The sequence below is a fragment of the Brachyhypopomus gauderio genome, unplaced genomic scaffold (genome assembly GCF_052324685.1).
Source record: "Brachyhypopomus gauderio isolate BG-103 unplaced genomic scaffold, BGAUD_0.2 sc69, whole genome shotgun sequence".
NCBI classification, from domain to species: Eukaryota; Metazoa; Chordata; class Actinopteri; order Gymnotiformes; family Hypopomidae; genus Brachyhypopomus; species Brachyhypopomus gauderio.
The window spans coordinates 1,698,946-1,722,327 of NW_027506890.1; the positions used below are offsets into that span (position 1 = coordinate 1,698,946).

The 23,382-nt window shown below is 44.2% G+C and overlaps 2 protein-coding genes across 2 annotated transcripts; one reads left to right on the forward strand and one right to left on the reverse strand.

The window, feature by feature from the left end:
• The first annotated feature begins 285 nt into the window (after positions 1–285).
• Positions 286–7,185, forward strand: dnttip2 (deoxynucleotidyltransferase, terminal, interacting protein 2). Its single transcript, XM_076989570.1, has 7 exons — positions 286–441; positions 1,779–4,255; positions 4,350–4,488; positions 4,982–5,077; positions 6,135–6,299; positions 6,459–6,568; positions 6,755–7,185. The coding sequence occupies exons 1-7, from the start codon at positions 373–375 to the stop codon at positions 6,852–6,854; spliced, it is 3,156 nt and encodes a 1,051-aa protein (XP_076845685.1). The 5' UTR covers positions 286–372; the 3' UTR covers positions 6,855–7,185.
• On the reverse strand, positions 6,687–23,382 carry spata6 (spermatogenesis associated 6). The gene is made up of 14 exons (XM_076989571.1): positions 23,226–23,382; positions 21,100–21,237; positions 19,029–19,077; positions 18,873–18,914; positions 18,181–18,305; positions 17,855–17,935; positions 15,320–15,565; positions 14,150–14,270; positions 13,742–13,782; positions 13,500–13,666; positions 10,070–10,166; positions 8,900–9,021; positions 7,366–7,556; positions 6,687–7,127 (listed from the first exon to the last, which is right to left on the reverse strand). The coding sequence occupies exons 1-13, from the start codon at positions 23,313–23,315 to the stop codon at positions 7,397–7,399; spliced, it is 1,479 nt and encodes a 492-aa protein (XP_076845686.1). The 5' UTR covers positions 23,316–23,382; the 3' UTR covers positions 6,687–7,127; positions 7,366–7,396.

A 23,382-nucleotide genomic window follows, 5' to 3' on the forward strand; every position in this document is an offset into this window, starting at 1 on the left:
ATATATATATTTTTTTTTGAAATTTTTTTTTTGCTTGTATATTTATTCATTGTGGCTACCATTGAAATATTTGGATCCAGAAAGATATTTCAGTACTGTACATGCAATTTCTTTTCTCGCTGTTCTTACGTAAGCTATACAATGTTTTTAATTTGGTTTATAAATCTAAAATTCAAAGCCGGCTCTTTTTTTCTACACTATGAAATATGTCGTAGTACTAAAACATGAAATGCACTCCGTAAGATTCCGTGTCGTATCTTCCGAATGTCTTGGATCGAATGAGTGGGTCGGTAGTTGATTGGTCGAGCCTTGGTGACCTAAGAGCACGTGTGAAATAAAGAACCCGGATATAGACGCGTGTTCGTCGGCAAGATGGTGGCCACCAGAAGAGGGCCATGCTTGAGCCCTTCAATCAAGAAAGAAGAAACCGTACTACAATCTGTATGTATTGGCTCATTTTCCGACCTCTGCGATTTGCGGTATATTCATCAACTTGTTCCATGGTTGTAGCTCAACAGCCGCGAAAAATGTATTGAAATGCAGTACATTTTACTGCTAGGTAGTTACGCCTGCAAGCTAACGGAGCTAGGTTAGCTAACTAGTTCATTGCTGTGATGAATTGAGAAATAATATTGATGAGAGGCAAATATGGGCATGGTAATAGCCTATATGATGACTGTAATGTCATCTCGATTTTTAAGTTAATTATCTAATCTATGTAATTATCTAGTATAGTTAAAGGTAACCACAAGTGTCAATATTACTTTTAATTACATGAGCTGTCTTCATATTTATTGCTTTTGATCGGTGTAACTTTTACTTGTTTGTATGTTTCTCAGCCTCTTGTACTTTAATGCTTCTTTGTGACATTTGCTCTGCTGGTGTGAAGTTGTGTTCTTCAACATCCATCCAACCAGGGACTAGAGATGATGTGCCGTTTAGTGTTTTTTTTTTTTATCCTGACTTATCGATTGCGATTATTGTGGTGTCGCCATTAAATAAACAAATACAAACAAAATAGATTTTTTTTTGTCAGAGACAAAAGGGGTGGCCAACCCGTTAGAGACCAAGAGCCACTTTTTTTAACTGTTACAGCAAAGATTTGGGCACGCTTGAACATCATCCATCCCTTCCTCACTCACTCACACACACACACAGAGGCGGTCTTTGCATAGAGGCGTGGCTAGGCAACTGCCTTGGGCCCCTCCCACTGCAGCCCACTGTAGGGGCCCCCTGACTAGCTAACTTATTTCTCGCATATTAATGTTGATGGGCCCCCTAGTTAAATTCGCCTTGAGCCCCCAAATTGCTAAGTCCGCCACTGCACACACACACACACACTCGCTCACTCTCTCTCTCTCTCTCTCTCTCTCTCTCTCTCTCTCTCTCTCTCTCTCACACACACACACACCCCTCTGCTCAGATTTATTATAAATGTCACACAAACAATGTGGGGGCAGTTATGGTCTGGTGGTTAGGGAACTGGTCTTGCGACCAAAGGGTCCTGGGTTCGATTCCAAGGCCTGAGACCATGACTGAGGTGTCCTTGAGTAAGGCACGAGGTGCCAGGCTGGGGGTGCCAACTCTGTTCAAAACGGCTTCTGTTCATATTTTTCATGGTTCTTTATTAATGCTTTATTAATTTGCTGAACTGATGCATGGTTAGTTCAACAGCTCCAATGAATCACTGATGATTTTTGATGATGCATGTTAAGCATGTAGCCCAATGATATGATGTTTGATTTTTACATTTATTTTTTATTTGTTTTACACAACAGGAGGCCACTCCCACCACCAGGATAACGAGACGAAGAACAGTAACGATGGCGAACAAGTCTCCGTCCAAACAAACGTCCGGTTCTCAGCAGGATAATGCAGAAGGGCAGAGCAGAGCCCTGTCTGAACCATCAAGCACACCTAAAAGACACACCAGAAGTTCCAAATGTGCTCCCACGGACTCCAACCACGAAGCGGACGTCTCTGATTCCGAATCTTGCTGTTCTGTAGCATCAGGCGTCCTGGCTGTCGCTGCCACTAAACCGACCCCTAGGACCAGGAGGAGAGCGGCAGCCCAAGCAACACCTGCGTCTGCTGCTGAGCGTGATGCATCTGAAGAGGAATCTTGCTCTTCAGATCCTGTTAGCAAGCCGAGCAGGTCCACGAGAAGCCAAAAGAAACCAACCTCAGTCCTGGCAGAATCCACCAACTCTCGGGACATCCGTGAGTCTGAGGCAGAGTCGTGCAGCTCTGTAGTATCTCAGTCCAAAGGTGTAGACACTCGCATGATCACCAGGAGCCGCAGGAGGACAGCGGTTCTCCCAGACGTGGCCAACCCTTTGCAGGCTGACTCGAGCTCCTCTGCAGTGTCTGGTCCCCAGGGATCCTCTCTGCGCAGATCCGCACGCATCAGAAGGACGAGGCCCGTGGAGCCCATCCCCATCCACTTGGAGCAGGGTGAAACTACTGAAGCTTCTGATTCTTCAGGGCCCAGCAGGACCTTAAGACACAGAAGCAAAGCGAGAACTACAGACGAGAACCAGCCATATGACTCTGAGGGATGTCGGTCTGGCCCTAGCACGAGTCCCTGGAGAAACACTCGCAGTGGAGGTCGTGTTGTCGATTCTGATTTGGACAGTTCTCTGGATAGCCCGTGCTCTCCCAAGGGCAAGGGCACTCCCTGCCGTAGCCGAATGGGCACAGCCAGCAGCAACCGTACGGCTTCCGCTTCCACGAGATGCAAAACGAGAGTCCTGAGCAATGTGCTTGATGCACCTTCAGTGGCATCTGAGGATATAGACATGGAGAGTGAGGGCGATCCGGTCGACACCCCCGTGGATGTGCCGTTGCAGTCTGCACATCCAGCTATGTCTGATGGAGAGGACGCTGAAGACACAGAAGACAAAGAAGACAATAAAACAGTTATTGGTGTTGATCAGGAACACTTGATTTCTGAGGATGGCAAAGGTGATGATACTCTAATGTTTGATGACTCCGCTAGTGGCGGTGCAGGGGCAGAGATGGTTGAATCTGAGAGCAGACACGAGACTGTCTGCATGGAGGAGAACCTCAGCACCAAAGTACAAGAGAAGAATGATGATGATGATGTCAGAGAGGAGTGTGAGACTGAACAAGCCCAGCCTCATTTGCAATGTTCTCAGTCAGGTGATACTGTGACGATGACCAATGAGCCAGAAGACAAAGTAGAGGGGACAGAGTACAAATCTGAGTTGTTGGTGGGAGATCTTGCTAGTAAAGCAGACCAAGACCCTTCTGAACTAGCTGAGAACGGTGGCAAGATTAGTGAAGAGGCTGCAGAAGTCCTAGATGGCTGTGTGCCTCAAAAGGCCTTTGCAGACCACACAGTAACACACAGTGACGTGGCAGATCAGAAGGATGAAGATGAAGAACATGACATGGACAAAGAACAACCCATGAATGTAGATACATCAGCAGATGCTGTCAGTCATATGTCTGAAGACTGGCCTAAGGATGAAGCTGTGGGCCAATTACAGATTGAGGATGAAGCTGTGGGCCAATTACAGATTGAGGACGAAGCTGTGGGCCAATCACAGATTGAGGACGAAGCTGTGGGCCAATCACAGATTGAGGACGAAGCTGTGGGCCAATCACAGATTGAGGACGAAGCTGTGGGCCAGTCACAGATTGAGGACGAAGCTGTGGGCCAGTCACAGATTGAGGACGAAGCTGTGGGCCAGTCACAGATTGAGGACGAAGCTGTGGGCCAGTCACAGATTGAGGACGAAGCTGTGGGCCAGTCACAGATTGAGGACGAAGCTGTGGGCCAGTCACAGATTGAGGACGAAGAGGTGGGCCAGTCACAGTTTGCGGAGGAAGGACCCTCTTGTAGCTCAAATGCCCAAAAGCTCAAGACAACACCTGTCAAAGGGGGGCCGAGTTTGTTGGACAGCAGCGAGGATGAGAGTGAAGATGAGGGATGTATGGAGGAGGAAGATGAGTACTCCGAGAGTGATGCTGAAGTTGTGTCCTCTGAGGAGAGCCAGCCAGGCCAATCAGGGGAAGCAGACTCTCCACACAGTAATTCCCTGTTTGTTATTGATGCTCGTCCCGGGCTTCAACCTTGCAAGAAGTACTACATTGATGAAACACCCCATGAAGGGGAAGACCATACTGATGATTTTAAAGCTGATGATGAATTTGTTGATGATGAGGGAGATGATGATGATGATGATGATGAAGACTCAAAAGCACTCTTCACCAACAGAAAACCAGCATTGTAAGAATTTTCCTCTTACACTTATCAGTATTCCAATTAAATACCTGTTTTCTTGACTGATAATCTGCTTCATCTATTCACCACTTTCTTACAGGACAGAGTTGTCCAGTTCCATTGATCCCGGTCTGAAAGTGAAGGAGCTTGGTGGATTATACATCAGTTTTGATGGCAGCAAATCAAAGTCCATCTCCAACAACTTGAAAAAACTGAAAGACCAGAAGAATCAGGATCAAGTAAACAACCTTTTGATTCTAATAGTGATTGAAGGCATGAATGTGAACACTGCACGATGAGAATTCTAGGTGCACACTAAGACACTGGTTTAGTCTCAGTTGGGCTACAGGCCATTTCTTGAAGTTCCTAATAGCACACAGTTAGCATTGGTTAATGAGAACATACAGAACAACTTCTTGCACCATGACTGCAGTCCAGGCCTTTGGCACCTCTGCGGATGGATGTGGATGAGCTGAACTCCTCAACCTTCACTTCTAATCATGTTAGCGCAGCACTGATGTGAATTTGGGAGGGGGGATTATGGTAGGAAGGATGGAGCAGATCAACTTGTCCTGGATGATGCAGGCTGGCAGTAGTCCTACCACTCCACTACCTACTACACTTCCTACAGCAACTGAAGAGCTATGCTTAAACTGGAAAGTTAATAGTGGTTTGTGAAATGCAGGTGACTTGAACTGGGGTTGACTTTATATTCCTGTTTGCATTTTGCAGCTGCTGAAGAAGAGCATCATTGTTGCAGACTTTGAGAAGAAAGACACTGTTCCACCGTACAAGGAGTCCAAACGTGCAGCTAAACTGAAGCGCAAGGTGGGGTTTGGTCCCTCTACCGAATCGAATGGCGCCTGACATACCGACACCTGTAAACCTTAGTTTTAGTCTTAGTCTTTTGACTATAAGGTCATTTAGTTAGTCATAATTTAGTCATTGGATTTGTTTTTAGTCTTAGTCTAGTTTTAGTCAACTATCAAAAGAATTTAGTTGACTAAAATATAAATGGTGTAATAGTCATTATACACACTTGCACAAAATGAAACATTTATTAACCAGTTACAGAATATTATTGTTTGTATGTGCAATATATACAAAACAAATTTCCAAACAACTTTATTGACCTGAACTTGGTTATTGAGCATAACAATAACAAAACATTGATGACCAGTTGGCCCGCTCTACCTGAAAACCTATGGAGTTTGTTATGAACGATGCATATTACATTCTATATAAAACTGGGTGCCGTAAAAACAATGCCATAGCCCGCAGATGTCGTTTTTCCCGACATCATCCCACATGGTTTACACACTGTCTTCTTTTTCTCAAAGTCAAAGGAGAAATGTGTCCATATATCTCCTCTTATCATTCTCCCTGCTGACATTGTCGAGTGAACTTCAAGTTGAATTTCAAGAGTGACCAGTTCACAGGCTAATATGGTCTTCCCAGGTTCTGTGCGATGTGAAGACTTTAGTACTGATTGGACGCTTACCCGGTTTGTCCCGCCTCTCCGTGTATGCTAAAGTAGTTATGGTTGGATCTCTTAACTTATCCCTACCTTTGACTAAACTAAATCAGGTCTGATTGAATGTCGTCGCTGGCCAATATTTTCGTCTCGTTTTTATTTGTTGACGAAAATGACCATTAATTTCCTCATCGTTTTTATCCCTTCGTATAGTTTTTATTTAGTTATCGTCTCGTTTTCGTCATGAAAAAAAGGTTAGCTGACGAACGAAACTATGACAAATTATTCGTCAACGAAATTAACACTGATACCGACGCCTGTAAACCTGATATACTGAGATGGCATTTCTATGTAAAAAAATTAAATAAATAGATAAAATCTCTGTAAATAATGGTGAACTGCCATGTTTAGGAGGAGAGAGCCAAGACCACTGGGGACAGCTGGTTCAACATGCGAGCTCCTGAGATGACCGAGGAACTGAGAAATGACCTCAAGGCCCTACAGATGCGCTCAGCCATGGACCCCAAACGCTTCTACAAGAAGAACGACAGAGAAGGGCTCCCCAAATACTTCCAGGTCACAGCACACTGTACAAACCTGTGTGTCAGTCATTGTCAGAAGTACATTTTTATTTATTTTTTGCAGTCACGTTACTGCCTTTATGTAAATAGACCAGGCACTTGTACAATCTTTGCTTTCTCCAACGGCCTTAAATAAAGCTTCTCTCCTCCGCAGGTTGGAACGGTGGTTGATAGCCCAGTAGACTTCTATCATTCCAGAATCCCGAAGAAACAGAGGAAGAAGACCATCATGGAGGAGCTGCTGGCTGATGCAGAGTTCAGGAGGTATGTTCAGGCCTCTGAGCACAAGGGCTAGGTGGTTACGGGGTCGTTGGTCTTCATGCTCTTGGCTTGCGTGTCAAACGTGCGCTGAATGGATGAAGATGATTTTGTCTCTGTGAACTACAGTTTAATAAGTATTTATTGGATTTAACAACTGTACCATCACAATATCCTATTTCACTTCCTCAGCTATAACAAGAGAAAATACCAGGAGATCATGTCAGAAAAGGCAGCAGAGGCGGCTGGAAGGATTAAGAAGAAGAAGCATAAAATGAATAAAAAGAAATGAGATCAGTTTTACACTTGAGATTCTGGTTTTAACATGTATTTGCAAGTGTTGTAGCTTGGGCAGAATGTCTGACAAATTATGTAGTTTCTCTGACTGAATTTTTAAATAAAACTTGGTGTTTCACAAAAATTTTAACAAATAGCTTAAAAAAAATTTAGATATAAAACAGCAAGAAGTTAAAATTTCCTGGCTTTAGTGCTTGCATTTCTGTTGTTCCTCTGAATGAGCAGCACCAGAGTGGGAGGACCCCAGGACACGATCAAAGAATTCCTTCTGTAAGACAAAATCAGACTCACTCACTGACTGCATTGCCAATAAATCCTACAAGCCAGTCTCGTATCTGCATTTGATCTGTTCAGAAAACTGCGCCAGCTTCATTATCACATGGATTTAAGCTTTCATTACAGCGGCAGGTAACTCGATTCTCATCAGTTGACAGAACAACACCTTCCATTTCCTTGCATGGATTCAGGATGTTATAATTGGCAAAGGTTTAAAAAAATGCACGCACTGGCAAAATGGAACGGTGAAGTCATCTCAGATTAGTCACTATGTCCAGATGCTTTTCTATACAGGTTCTTGTAGATCTTGCCAAGGCTGTCCTCAAACACTGCTCGGTGTGGCTCTCCACTGTATTTGGCTGCTTCGTTGGTCCAGAATGTTCCGTTATCTAAATGAACACATGGCTCTCCTTGAACGACCCTGCAACATGGAAAACATGGTTTCTGCTGTGCATTTGATTTGAAAGTTACTCTGGATTGGGTTGACAGGGTTTTTTTTCCTACAGCAAAGACGATGTAACCTCATTTGAGCTGCTAAGCTTAGATAAGCGGTTCATGATTGCTGGCTGGGGTGATGGATGACCCCGTGACTACTGCCACTGGTGTGACATTCAGCTGCACCTTTCCCCAAAATCCCCACCTTTTTTTGTCATTTTGCCTTGGACTACAACAGCTTGAACAGGATTGTCAGTTCATGCAGCAACTTTATGCAAATTGTAAATAATAATAAACAAAGATGCTGCAACAACTCTTCTAGGGGGGAGAGGGGAGGTGGAGATAAATTTCATTCTGGTAAGTGTGAATGTCTTATTGTAAAAGGGAGAAGTTGTTGGCTCACTTGTAATTCACAGTGACTAAAAAGTATTTACACCTTTTTTCTTCCACATTTGATGTGTTCAAAAATGGGGATTTTTCACCATCTAATACCAATCCTGCTTTTCAAAGAAACACCCTTGTGTGCGCAGAAGTTTGCTAATTTCCTCTTACAAACCCTCAAAAGGTGAAGCCAGGCTCTTCTCTCTCCGTAGGTACCGTCCTGCCCTAATCCTGACCACATATGCTGAGTGTTCTCGTTGCGTTAGCACGCCATGACCCCTTGGGTTTTTCCTCCACACCCTGCCCAGCTGCTGTTTGGAAACTTGTGTATCGGGTCACGGCGATGCTGAAAACTAAATGTCAGATGCACTTCCACTGCTGCTCCTGGACGTGCCGGGAGGAGAATCAACTCCTGCTGAGGAGAAAGTGGGCCAGTACCATGACTCCACCGCAGGGTGCAGTTATCTCCAACTACCTTAATGCCAATAATATGCAAAAAATAAATAAAATTGGAGGTTATGAAATAGACCAGATAGTGATAATGCAAATTGAAGTATTTTGGAGTGGCCGTCGTTTAAATATGGACGAGAGTGGTTGCCCACTGAGGTCAAAGCCATCATCTCCATGTTTGCTTCATGTCCTCCTCGTTTGGTGCCCGGAGGAAGGGGCTTCCTGTTAGAACTGCGCTGAGGTTGGGCTCCCAGAGATAGCAAGCGGTACAGTTTGTGAACATCTTAACTTTAAGCCTGAATGCACATATAATTCATAATTGATTTCATTTGTTTTGCGTGGGTGTTTTTTAAAGCATGAAATGATCAGCTGAACTTTGTCAACAGATATCTCCAGTCAGTCTGGAATGTTCTAGAGTCCTACCTACAGATCTCTAAAGGTGTGTTATGAGAGCCAGTGAGCCCGTGTTCACTGTGTTAATTGAGAATGAAGGTGGACCTTGGAGGGCTGCGTGGCCGTGTGTAGCGGGAGGCAGGATGGGTCGGGCTATCACACGCGGTGTAGGAGCAGGAAGCAGCACGTTCACGCTGGGTCGCTCCTCCCTTCTCCCGCGGCTCCTCCTGCAGACGTAGGGAGACACGCCAAGATGTTTAGTACTGCATTTTTACTCATGGGGAAATTGATTGGAAATGGGTTTGCAAAGGTCTGGTGGCTGTAACAGAATCTAAAGTGCAGCTTCCGTCTCTGATTAGTATATGAGTGTTTAACGACCCCCCCCCCCCCAAACACACACACACTTCGAGGAGGGGGGGGGGGGGGGGGGGGGGGGTTAATTATGCTTTAGATTCAGCGTTGCCACTGTATTCCAGTGACTAAAATGGGGGAAGTGGTGCGTTTAACCATGAACTGTTTGAACAGTGCTGAACATCTCCATAAGACAAGAAACTCAACAGGGTATAAACGATGAGGGGGAACACATGAACAAACACAGAAGGCCATTACTGCATTCATTTGCTGGGAAATCATTACACAGGTCCGCGTCTCCATTTACCCGTTATCCATCTATCTATCCATCTATTTAATTCACCTAATCTATATGGACAGCACTTTTAATCACATTGTCACAAAGCAGATGTACAGAAAAGGTCCCGGATAAGACGCCCTGAGATGAATCAGCCTCTGGAGGGAGAACCTGCCCTCCAGCTAGTGGACATCAACTGAATGGTTGCAAGGTGAATGGTCCTAGAATCAGACGATGGATACGAGAGAGAAACCACACAGCAAGCGTAAAACACGTGGGGGAAAGAGGGCACGTGTGCAACTGATGGGAAGTGAAGACAGTAGCAACCAGTGGAGGAGCCAGGCGAGGTCAGGTCCACTTGTTCCAAGGTAGTGGAGCATTTACCTGAATCTAAAATTCAGGCTTTTTTAAAGTCTGTACTTTGACAGGAAAACCTATACCGTGGCATTTACACAGCTGCAAAAACTTTAAATTCCTTACCAAACAGGCTAATTTAAAACGCATTAAATGAACCGTCACAGTGGTCGATTTATTGGGTGTCTCCCGCGTTGATTGCGGGGCCCAGACGTGAAGGTCAACATACGGCAGGTTCATGCAGCATTCAAGTTCAGCTGGGACAGAAGCCAGTGGCCTCAGTGGCTACTTACAAACGAGAGTCTGCAGCGCGGGGAGTGAGCGTGTAAGACCCGCTCAACTCGCCGGTGGATCTGCTCCCACTGGGACGGGCTGGACGGGCTCTGAAACCTGCACAGAGGAAAAGATGGATGTGATGGATGCTGGATTTCCTGTCCTTGTGTGTGGACGTGGGGTTCTTCTGACTATGGCTAATAGTTTGATTAATTTCCGGTCACAAATTAGTAACATTTAGCATTAACATATCCATCTATTTGGCCCTTTTTGTACTTGTAAAGCAATGTGTATGAGATTTAAAAACATTTCAGTCTGATGCGTTACCATCATGTAATACCACATTTGAACACTAGTCTGTGCTGTTGTCCCTTGGATTGGGACACGAGGGTGTACAATAGATGGTATGACAAATATTTGAAACATGTTTCACTGAGTCCATGAAGATCAATCATGCATGTGCACAAACACATTTAAGCACGTCTCATTAATGCTGAAATCATGCGCATATTGTGTGCCCAACGTTACACATGAAACGTGCCTTAAGAAGCCCGTGGACAAATGTTCAAAGGGAAAATGCCCTAGTACACTGCTGCGGAGGGTTCTTTCAGGCCATGGACACAGGAGGACACTTATAAGGCAGAGTCCAGACTGCCAGTTGGGCTTTTTATTAAGAAAAAATGAAGGGAAAAAAAGTACAAAAATAAAAAGCCCCACACTATTAAATTTAGATGAGAGGGTGTACATCTCCAAGGGTTTGAACTGTAATGGGCCTAACCCAGGCAGTGCTTCACACGGTTAGCTGTGTCCAGCGATTAGCACACGACAAGCCAACAAGTGGAGCGGGGACGGACCGAACTTCACAAGGCATCATTTCACTTCCCATCAAAGACTTCCAAAAGACGTGCCTGCTCTCTCATTGGGTGAATCTAGCGAACCGGCCGTAATCTGCAGGCCTCTGACTCCGGTCATGCTTTCAATCCAGACAAAAGTATCACACATTTCCTGCTATTTACTCTTCAATTTACTCCTGGCTTTAAAATTGTCTATTGATTTTAAATGTTTGCTCCTGTCCCTGCAGGAGGGGATATGTGTGTGTGTGTGGAGAGAGAGAGAGAGAGAGAGAGAGAGAGAGAGAGAGATAGAGAGAGAGAGAGAGAGAGAGAGAGACAGACAAACAAATAAACATTTGCTGGTTTAGCAGGCTGTTGTTCAGATCAATGACAAGGGTCTCTCAGAATGTATTAAACTGTGCGCTGGGTCAGACGCGTTAGATCTTGCAGAAAGACGATCAATACCCTTTTCCCTTGTTTTCTCAGGGATTTTCGTCTTTTTCTTTTAAGTAATGGACAAACATGACTGGACATCAGATTTCGTCATTCGAAGCCGTGGGAGTAGATTCATTGTGTGTGTCGTCAAAAATCAAATCTATAGATGGTTTTATTTGGCTTTGCTCTTATGAGCTTCACATTTAGTCAATATCACATAATTGGATATTCATAGGGGACACACCATGAGGTGGACCTTCACTTTATTTACCCTCCATATGTAGACTGAACATGGAACAAAAATAATAAATATAAATATATAGATTTTAAGAAAGGACTGGAAAGTTCCCCCCAAGGCATAAAAAACGACAGCTTTGGATCAGAACACTGACAGTTCAGTAGGAACCGTCTAGTCTAATGGCCACATTAATAAACAAAAGTGATGTTTAAAATACATGAAATATGTGTATTGTTTGGTGGTGGTACGTGTGGAAAAATAATGGGAAGGTTTTTGAGTACAGTGCAGAATATCTGTAATGTAAATCTGATATTTTTCCAGATGCACTATGTACATTCCTGGAATTCCAAGCGAAGGACATTTCCCTCTGCGTCTACAGCAGGCGTGCGGTGTGCGGCGTGGTGTGTGCGGTGTGGTGTGTGCGGTGTGCGGCCGCATGGAGCCTGCTCTGTAATCTCAGCGTGTCAGTGTAAAGTCTCAGGGTCTTCTTGACATCATATCTTCAAAGCTGAATCTCCATTCAGATATTGTCCAGCAGAACATCATGCTTTCATCAGGCACGTCTAAACAGACGGCTGCATGTTAATTCTCGTGTAATCACTTCATTTAACAGGTCCCACATACCACTCTCAAAGAGTCAAGCAATTACGAGCCACCAAGGTTTTACATGTGGTTTTTCAGCTCTGATCTGAAAAGCGACCTGCACACCACTGGAAATAGGTGCTCTGATGGGTAACTATGTGGTATGTGTTTTAATAGACCTGGCCTTTCTTGCGGTTATGGAAATATTGGCACGATATTTTTTGCAATGACCCTAAATAAATAAATAAACAAAATTAAATAATTAACAGGAAGTATGCATGAACAGGTTACAATATTATATCTTGATATAGTTTGATTAAGATAAATCATAGTAGTAATAATAATAAATGTTTGTGGATTGATAGAAATATGGATGGAGAGGGTGCTTACATAATCTGTTAAAAATGGCTGTGCAATATGACCAAAATCACATTCTGGTGTAGGTCATTTCATGTCCAAAAAACAATACGCACCACAATATAACAATTTCTGTTAATAGAAAGAGCAAATCATATATAAAATAGTTTATATTCCATGGCCATGTGGAATTTCTACATATTCAACAAATGGAGATATTCTCTCTCTCTCTCTCACACACACACAACATGTACACAAAGTGGATGAACTTGACTGGCCTGTACAGAGTCCTGACCTCAACCTTATAGAACACCTTTGGGATGAATTAGAGTAGAGACTGAGAGCCAGTCCTTCTCGTCCAACATCAGTATGTGACCTCACAAATGTGCTTCTGGAAGAATGGTCAAAATCCCCATAAACACACTCCTAAACCTTGTGGACAGCCTTCCCAGAAGAGCTGAAGTTGCAAAGGGTGAACAAATGCCATATTGAACCCTATGGATTAGGAATGGGATGTCACTTAAGCTCATATGTGAGTCAAGGAAGGTGAGTGAATACTTTTGGCAATATAGCTTATGAAATGACATTTTTCTGTCATCACCCAATATACAACGTCATATTGCACAGCCATACTGAAATACTAAAGCCATAACTGCTCTTAACCCAAGGAAACCTGTATATTTGATCCATTCTATAAATCTCATGCCCTGTGTGCATACCAGGGTTCATTGAAGGCAACAAAACAATCACTATTGATTATGCTTGACAATAAAAAGATGATACCGCAAACCATAAACAATTTTGCAGGTAAGCAAAGGATGAACTTTTCAGTGGCGTGCACAAAGCCGCCCAGCGTAGCGAACGGATCCCTTTAACTGGTGTAAGCAGGAGCTCCAGGGCACCAGCATGGTGCTTCCGAGGGAAAAACAGAAATTCCATTATCGCGTCTTAGCTGTGAGCAGACGGCAGACGGCCGCATGGCTGGGGAGCTGATGTTTATCTTACCTTTGTCTGAGCGAGGCCCGGCTCAGGAGGGGACTCCGGTCTGCGTGGCCGCCGGGCACTGGGGTGGAGTGGTCAGCAGGGGGCTTACACTTTGGAGGACTTCTGGGTAACGGCGCAGACGGTCCTCCAGGGGATAAACGGCACCCACTCAGAGAATGACCTCCTCTCTGGAGATAGAGAGGAGTTATTTTTGCCTATATAAAGTTTTCATGTGGTTTAATTTGTGCTTATATGTAACTTACCTGAAGAGGTTTTGACCTGAAGCTTCCATAAAGTGCAGAGTCTGGGGAGAGAAAATAAGAACTCTGATGAAAAATCTTGAAGTACCAGCAGTAAAGAATATTAAAAAAGACAGGAGTCATGGCCTTTTCTCTGCAGCTCCCCCGAAGGCTCCAGTGTATGACCCCAGTGTATGACCCCAACGTTTGACCCCAGCATATGACTAACATGCGCTGACCACACAACTTCCCCGAAACAGCACAACTCGTACATAGCTGCTTCATGTGGAGAAATTGAATCCCGTTAAGTGAGTGTGTGCAGTGAAGGAGTTACAATTCAGGTACACAAGATGTTTCACAGTTGAAAATCAGGTACTTCAAAACATGCATGAAAAACAAAAAAGCAAAACAGCACAGCCTGCGTGTCTGAACCTGCGAGAGCTGCGGTGTGGCGTCCAGACGGCTCGTGGACGGAGCTTCTCTTGGGTGAAGCCAGCAGAGCTGGAGGAGATGTGGGGGCTTCAATCAGAGAAGAGTTTGGACTACAAGGAACCTGCAAACACAGAAAGCAATCAGCTTTTAAGTCCCTGTTTAAGAAGACAAATAAGGTGCAGCCTGCGTTTCAGCAGGTGAAGGAGTTGAGCTGCATTACTGCATTGACTCAGCGGCATTATTTATTCAATTGAGTTTGCCTTTCATTCCGGAGTTAATCGCCTGACGCGCAAGGTTAAAGCAGAGAAACTTTGAGACGCAGAGAGAGCTCATTCTTCAGTCGGCCGTCGGCCAGACAGCAATTAAAGTGCCTCTTCTGTAATTTGACAGCCACGCGAGGCTGGTGTCTGATGAAGCAGTCTGTTTCATACAAGCAACCGCACTGATTTCACTTTCACATGTGTAATGTATTTGAGCTAATTTGACAGGCAGAGAGCAGGTATGATGGTCTGATCATGGCCTGACTCTTATTTTTGATAATCGTGACACAAGGACTTTCACTTCCAGAAGGCTCCGCCCCTTTTAAAGATCCGGGAATGGAAAATGCCACGCTGATATCACGAGGTTCGGATCAGAATCTCACCTTTCATAGCATGACAGCTTTGATATTTACACCTCAGGACCTGTTGTTTTAGTGAAAACACAGAGATGGAATCAGGAGGACGGGGAACCTTCCGACACCTTGACAGAATCGGCCAGAGACATAGCTGACGCAAAGCCTACTCACTCACCAACATGTCAGCTTTCCACACCTTCAGAGGTAGAACTATATATATATATATATATATATATATATATATATATATATATATATATATATATATATATATATATATATATGCCAAAATTCTAACAAAAAACCTAGAAAATCGCTCTAAGAAATGAGCATAAAAACAAAAAAAGACAACAGCAGCAAAAACAGTGCAAACTTTAATTTCCGGCCGGTCTGCTAATGTTGGGGTTGCGTGAGCTGGTGTCCTCTTGCTTCTGCACCTGTAGCACTAACCACCACCCCCCACCACGCCACCCCCACCCCCCCACCTCCACCACCCCCCCCACCACGCCACCTCCACCACCCTCCCACCCAACCACCCACCCCCTTTGCCCCACCACGAATGGAGGTTGAGGAGCCGTCTCCTTCCTGAAGGTGTGGGGGCCGAGCTGCAGCTGGCTGAGGCGTTGTCTCATCTCCTCGGAGAGCTGGCACATCCTGCGGTGGGTGTAGGGCGACGGGCATCGGCTCAGCGAGGCCACCGTGGGCCTCTGATAACCACAAGGGGGCGCCGGTTTGGACCTGTGTGCTGCTGCAGGGCTTGCTCTTACACGGCAGGGTTTAACGGGAGACGTGCACCGCGGCTAGAAACCAAGATAAGAAACACACTGTGAAACACACCGAACTGTGTTCCCCACATTTGAATTAGCCGATGTACACGTTGAGTGCTCATATGGAGCAAAGCCAACACTCTTTTGATGTATGTGTGTTCAGACCTGTGCTTGAAAATGCTCAGATACAGTCACAATAATCAAACCCACTACACGCATCAGCCGCATAAAGACACACGGATACACTTTTCTCTTCTGCTCCTTGAGTTAGCCGTCTAGGACCCGTACGCGTGTCAATAGCCCACGGTCAGAACTACTAACCCTTTTATTCACACCACACTTCAGCCAGGTCAATCCAAACACTGGAAACCTGATGTAAGCCTTCTCTCTGGGTTCCAATCTCACCTTCGCAGGCAAATTACTCCAATAACTCTAACAGAATTCAGAGGGCCAATAACTGGGTTCCTGCAGGCGCATCTTAGATAAATACATTTTTTAAAATGTTAATTGCATTTGATGGTCGGTTTCAGACTAATATGATAATGGCATTACATGGATGTAAAAAAAAACTAGGATAATTTAAATGCTAATTGGAAAATTCAGGCATATGAAGTAATTAAAAAAATTAATAAACAATAAGCAAATAAATAAAAAAGCAGAGAAATAAATCATGGTAGAGATTGCTATTTGGAGACAACTGATCTAATGAAATGAAACCAAGTCACTCTCTTCCCTTTATTGTCCTTTCCTTCCTTGTCTTTCCTTTCCTCGTTTTTCCGGCGGAGGCTCAAAGAGTTGGTTTTAAAACCCGAGCCCTGCTTGTCTGATGTGATTAGTGGCTCTGCTGGTGTTGCTAACAGCAGATAAAGTCGCATTGCCCTTGAAACAACAAAGCCGGCACTGCGAGTAGCTTATTAAAGCAGGAACGCGCCCCGTTCCAAACGTGTGCAGATCACACGCAGAAAGCCCCGCTTTAAGAGCGTGCTGTGCTGGGTCCAAACCGGTAGCGTCCACAAAGGCAACGAGCCCTGAGACACCGACAGCAGTGGCGCCGGACTAGACGAACGTCCCAGGAACAGGACAGAGAAGGAGGAAAGAGCAGTCTGCAGTCAGTCTGCGCAGGCGTCAGTCAGGAAGGGTCAACGCAGGCCTAGCCTGATCGCTCAGCACACACAGGCCGCAGGAAGTCATCAGTACCCATTTATGGTCACGAGGAATTCCTGACACACACTGCACATAAGCAACAGTCACTGGGCCATTAGTATCCATTCTGTATCATGACTGTGAACTTTACACTTCCCGTCTCCAGTTTTCCTGGCATTGTCTGTTGTATATTGTTAATGTTTTTTTCTCCCCACTAAGAAAATTGACTTTGGAATTAAAGCAGTTTTCCAGGGGTTGCTGTTAGAGTCTTTGAGCTTTCTGATAAATGGACGAGCACTTTACTCTGACGCAGTCGGCCTCCTAAAAGCCCTGTTCAAGGATACACATATCCGAACCCATTACACTGCTAAAACTGATAGCATCGCTAACGTGACAGAGACCTGAGAGAGATGCGAAGGATCTTCTCCATTTAAGACATTAAAATGGAAATTTTATGCAGTTGTATTCAGGGTGCCCTTTATGCAAAGGACACAGTCATGGAAAAGCTAAAGGAGAATCTACAAATCAAGAACTGATAGACCATCTGTTTCTCCAAACAAAAACAAATAAAGAAGGAACGTCTCAGGAGCTGGATATCAATCCTCCTGATCTAGCACTGTGTAATTAACTGCACAGGAAGAGCCCATCCTTAAGAGTGTTGTTAAACCATTGGGATGTCAGGAGGCAAAGAGATGAGAGATATATAGGGGCAGACAATTAGGGTGATTGACGGAGCTTTTCTATCTGAGGCACCACATCATTCTGTCAATGTCGCCCCAAAGCCACTTCCACCTCATCTCCCTTGCATTACACATTAAATCAATGGGCTTCACAATAAAGACCACGGGCGATATTATCAAAATCTCAAACATTTTAAAGTCAGCAGTTTTTCAGTAACAGTAAAAAACAAAAAACGATAAACACATTCCAACAAATACATAAATGATTGAGATATGTTAGCTCTTTGATCCCCCCTGTAGTCCTACTGTTGCATGACCACACACCACACACACGCGTGTCTTTAAAAGGAGATCACGGGCTTGGACACACTAGCACAAATGAAAGTTCGGTCCTTTTAAGACTGCTAAAGCCCATGGTATTAAATGGAACACACTTCCATTTAATCTTCACTTAATCGGTGAAATGAAAACAAAATATAATACAGAAGATAAAACTCACTGAGATGACTGAACGACCACGTTTCATATCACACTCCTCAATAACGGACGTGGTTGAAAACTCGACTCTAGGAGAGATCCCCTTGAAGGAATGAGAGAATTAAGAAAGAAAGAAAGATAGATAGATAGATAGAGAGAGAGAAGGGGGAGAGAGAGAGACAAACTTTTACAATGATGAAAATACAGAGGGCAAAGGAAGATAATGCCACTCTTGGCAGATCAATTTGCCCAAACAATCTGTGTCCTCAAGCAAATAGCAGGAAAATGGCACTGGCTTTTAAGATGCATCAAAGATATGATAGCACAGTGAGTGGAATAGAGACACACCGGGAAGGAGACAGATTTCTTCATCAGAATCTCTCTCTGTGAACCAGAGGTGTGGGAGGTCAGTCTCAGGCTGGGGTAGAGGAAGTCTCTGGTGTTCTCCTCAAGGGTGGCCAGAATTTCACCCTCTAGGTATGCAGTAGAAACATCAGGGCACAATGTGGATCGCTCCTTGGTACAAGTTCATGCTAACCTGGGACCTCCCCCTACTCCCTGTTCAGTTGTAGTGGATGAGGTTATTGTCAACACAGCCTTGGACAGTCAGGATCATCATCTATAGCTCAAAATGCCTTCAGTGTAGGAGGAGTATGTCATATGCCATTGGCAGCTGGGCATCATCACTGAAGTCATGCATATTTATGTGAATTCATGCATATTCATGTGAAGCAGCAATCCCACTGCTGGACACAGAAACCTTATTTACAAACAACTCTCTGGGGTTCCCAGTAATTACTACTGACAATGGTAATTATAACCAACACTGATGCTGCATTCGGATGGGATTACCATCGTAATCAAATTTACTGGAATTAAAGCAAGAACAAGGGAAAAGCAGTGAACTGCATCCAGTGATAAGTGGCCTGGACGTTTGAGGACAAGTCAGCAGTATCAAGGTGGAACAGTCAATCTAAAGCCGGGATTAAGCTACAATTCAATGAGTGTGAACAGTCGAGATGGAGCAGGACCATCTCTACCTGGAGGGACGAGTTGAATGAGCTCCAAACAGGTCGTATCATCTGCAGGGAAAACAAAAACAAAACAAGAAGGTGTAGGAGTGTTTATTAGTTTATCGATCAGGTGTATATGAGAAAAGAAGTGGAGTGGTGAACAGAGCTCCACCCGGCGCTCACTCTCCAGCTGATCGGCTACATCACCAGGGTCAACTGCTTGTGTGAATCTCTGTTGGGGAGGAAGAGATTGAGAGAAAGAGAGTGAGTACGTTTGGCAGAATTCAGTATCTCATATCATCCCATTGTGAAGACTATGTGGCGCTTATATAACAGCAACATGAATCAATATGTCGAGATCTGTCTGTGTGTGTGCGTGTATGTGTGTGTGTGTGTACAGTGCTGCTTGAAAGTTTGTGAACGTTTGAGTAGTTTAGTTTTTTTCTGTTTTAGCATGATTCTTTTTATGTTCACTCTCTTTATCCGTACAGCGAGCACTCAGAACCTCAAGTTTGACTCGACTCGAAACTGCATGCTTAAAGTCTCATGGAAGACAAAGCTCCAGACTATTCTCTGTCCTGGCTCCAAGATGGTGGATCTTGGTGTATGGTGGATCTTCCATTAGCTGTTCGGACTGCAGAGTCTATTGCTATCTTCAAGCGTAGACTGAAGACACACCCGTTTGTTGACTTCTTAACAGAGCACTTACTCGGCACTTGCCTGTCTATGTGTTATTTGTGCTTCTTGTCAAACGTTTAACTTGCAAAACACTAGGTAATGACATTGACTCCTGTAGTTTAGTAGTAGTCTGACTCAATGGTATCTTGAATTCTGGCCTATCTATACTATTTCCTAGAATGAACTCTGTGATCAGATGCAAAGCACTTTTGTAAGTCGCTCTGGATAAGAGCGTTTGCTAAATGCTGTAAATGTTCATCAGTTCCATTTAGTTGTTTTGAGGGAAATGTGTGAGTTGCCAGCAGACTACATGAAACATGGAATCAGTTCGTGTGCAGAAGTAAATGAACCACAGCTGCATTGGTAAAGTCAATTAGGTGAATGACTCAGATGAAACACATGTGAGTGCAGGAATCCTTGGGAAAAGATGTGAGCCACACTGATTAAAAGGGAGCAGAAACCAACCAAACCACAGATGAACATTGCCAAGAGGAAAGGAGACATCTGAGAACATCAGGAAGAAGGTGGTGACAGCCCATCAATCTGGGGAAAACTAAGATAACCTCCAAAAGATTCCATCGACTGTAAGACAAATCATTTACAAATGGAGGACACTCAGCATCACCACAACTTTGCCCAGAAGTGGATGGACATCAAAACACCAAGAAGCACCAGAAAAATAATAATTCAGGTAAAGGCCAACCCACACGTCACCTCCAGAGAGCTGCAGACCTCTCTGGCAGCATCTGAGATAAATGAACATGCGTCTACAATCAGCCGAAAAATCAATAGACAAGGCATTCATGGGAGAGTTGCTAGAAGGAAGCCTTTGCTCTCAATAAACAACAAAGTTGCCGTTTAAACTTTACCAGAGAGCACTTGGACAAACCAGAGGCTTTCTGGAAGTCCATATTCACAGGCAATATGTTTGGAGAAAAGTCAACACTGTATATGAAGAGAAGAACCTCCTCCCAACAGTGAAGCATGGTGGTGGACATGTGAAAGTCTGGACCTGCTTTTCTGCCTCTGGACCTGGACGACTCCATATTATCCAGGGAACCGCCAACAAGACAACGAAGGAATGGCTTAAGAGAAAGGAGACGCGAGGACACTCGTTTCTGGTAACAGAAGACGTTTGGTTGAAGTAATGGTTGCAAAAGGAGGTGCCACAAACTGCTAAGAGTTAACATACTTTTAAAGTTTTTCTATTTTTAGAAATTACTTTTGTTGAATCAATAATGAAAATATGTATTTTTCCTGTGTCCCTTATTTTGAAGGTCTGTTTTACACAACTGAGATTTGGATGTTCAATTCATAAAATTATTTACATAATAAAACAATGAACAATGTTTGTGTGGTTAAACTTTCATGCAGCACTAATATATACTGTATATACACACACACACGCGTACATATGTACATGTAGATTTAAACATCTACTTTTCATATATATACTGGTTCCTCCTATTAATTCAGAAGCACTTTACTTGCATAGCTGTAATTGATATTTAATTGATGAGTGTTTACAGTATCTGATCTATGACATACTGTATGCAAACTGGGTGGACATCCCTACCTTGATAAACACCATCTTTTCATGTAGCAGAAGAGGAAATGTTGAAGACACACACTTTGTCTTGTGGAACTGCCCCATTATTCGGACACTTAAGTAAACATCCTCTTGAGATGGTAACAGGACTCCTGGACAAGTGATCTAGAACCAGAATCAGTTTTATTTTCCAATTAGGTTACAAGCAAGACAATAAATTGCTCGAGAGCACATGTAACATATCAGACAGCTATACAGAGCACAAAGAATATACAATAAACTGGACTTTTAAAAGATCAAATAAAATAGATTCTTAAAATAAAAGCAATTTAAAAGCATCGCTGAATTTATGGGAAGAGAAGTTTACTCAACAAACCAGCCTCTAATAATTCACACGAGTACTCCCAGAATGCCACATGCCTCTCTGTAGACTTTATTTAGTTTAAATTAAAGGTTGTAAGTCATTGATTTGCAAGTGATTGGTTAAGTCTAGTGTCTTTTATTTGTTTAATCAGCGTGTTAGGAATGAGTGTCCTGTTGTCATGGTGTGGCTGTCTCAGTGATTTGTTGCTCATTTCTCCATTCTAGTCTTCCCTTTCTGCTTGTTTGCTGCTCTAAGGCTCACAGCGGAGGAGTGGGCTAAGCGCCTGCCGGAAAGAACAACCCTCAGCATCAACACCGTGGCTAAGAAGATCACTGCTGCCTCCGACTTTAGACCAAGTGCAGCATAAGTAGGAAACAGATCACTTCCTCTGAGACTGAGTCATGGGTGTCGCTGCTATGACTAGGTGTGCTAGCATTCACTGTGAACCACACACACGGTGGCTGGGAAGGGAATTCAGTGGGAACGAATGGGAACGACCTGTCACCGGTAGCCGAGTGGACATAGGAGGGAAAAGTGGGTTGTTGTTGTTGTTGTTGGTGGTGCTGGTGGTGGGGTGTCTGAGCCCAGTTCATGAAGTCTGGCCTATTCAGGATACATGCATGCTTGGTTTGGATTTCCTTATAGTGGCCAGAGCCATGCCCGACCTAAGGGAGTAAATACTAGGCTTTGTAAGGAGTCCAGGGGTTTGGGGGTGCTGCACACACTGCATCACAGCCAATTGGTGGATCTCTAAAGGCCAGGGAGGGCAGTGTACACAAGCAGCACCCAAAGCAGTAGACAGGAAAAACAGTGCTCACTGTGTTTACAGCAGATGATTGCTGGACTTTGTAACGCACCAGCCATGTTTTAGTGTTTGATGGCATCGACATCCCCAAAGATTGGTGCATCATTAATCTAGACGACCTAGACCACTTCCAAAAAATAAACACACTCAGGTCTGAGAACTGCTGAGTCCTGGCGGACATGGACTAGCTCACCAAGTGCTAAGAGGGATACGCTGTCCCATACGGAGTGTCTGTGTAACTCCACAACCACAATGTATCAGCACTTATGACTGAGGTTTGCAACCAGATGGGCGTCTAGAAGACTCAAGCAGCACAGCTCCATCCACAGATCGACGTGCTCGTGGAGCCGTCACCTGGTCCTACTGGCAAGCTTCTCTGCCATACATTAGCTCAGCAAAGGTCCTCTTACGCGGGGAGGGGAACGCTGTGGAGGTCTGTCAACATCTCTACACCATGCACCATCTTGCCAGAGTAATGCCAGCACGTCACATACAAGCACACGACTCACTGCCAAGGACAGCTACTTTCATCAGGGGTGGAAGTGTGGCTGTTAGACCCGGGCCACACAAGGAGATGCTGACCCACACTTCAGCTGATGAAGTCCCTAAACGGAGTGGTCGCTTAAGAACTGGACCAATCAGGAGAGCAGGACCACGGAGAGGACTCCCAGAATGCCGTGCGCCTCTACGCGGATTTTATTTAAATCCAATGTGGTGAAGCTTATAAACTATATAGTTTAGTGTTAAATGTCTACCGTCATTTCTTAGTTTAATGTTCTCTTTCTGATGGTCTAAATGTTTCTGTCAACAACTAGCTAGCCACAAGTAAACTAATCTAGTTAACTAGCTGGGTTAAGGCTAGCTCGCTAGCACTTGTTGCTAGCAACAAAGGTGCTGATGAGCAACAAAAAGAGAGAGATAGTTAGATAAAGATACGTTAGCTAAGTGGCTAAAAGAAAATATCAACGCGTCGTGTGAACTTACAGCGCGGAGACTGAGCTCTACGGTACATTTGAACGCTTTCGGACGTGCTGGTGAACGTGAAGACTTCTTGGGCGGCGTCCGTCCTCCCATTTTTAAATCATCGTTGTCATGGCTACAGCCGACGCTTCGGTAGAGAAGTTGCTTGAAACGGGAAATG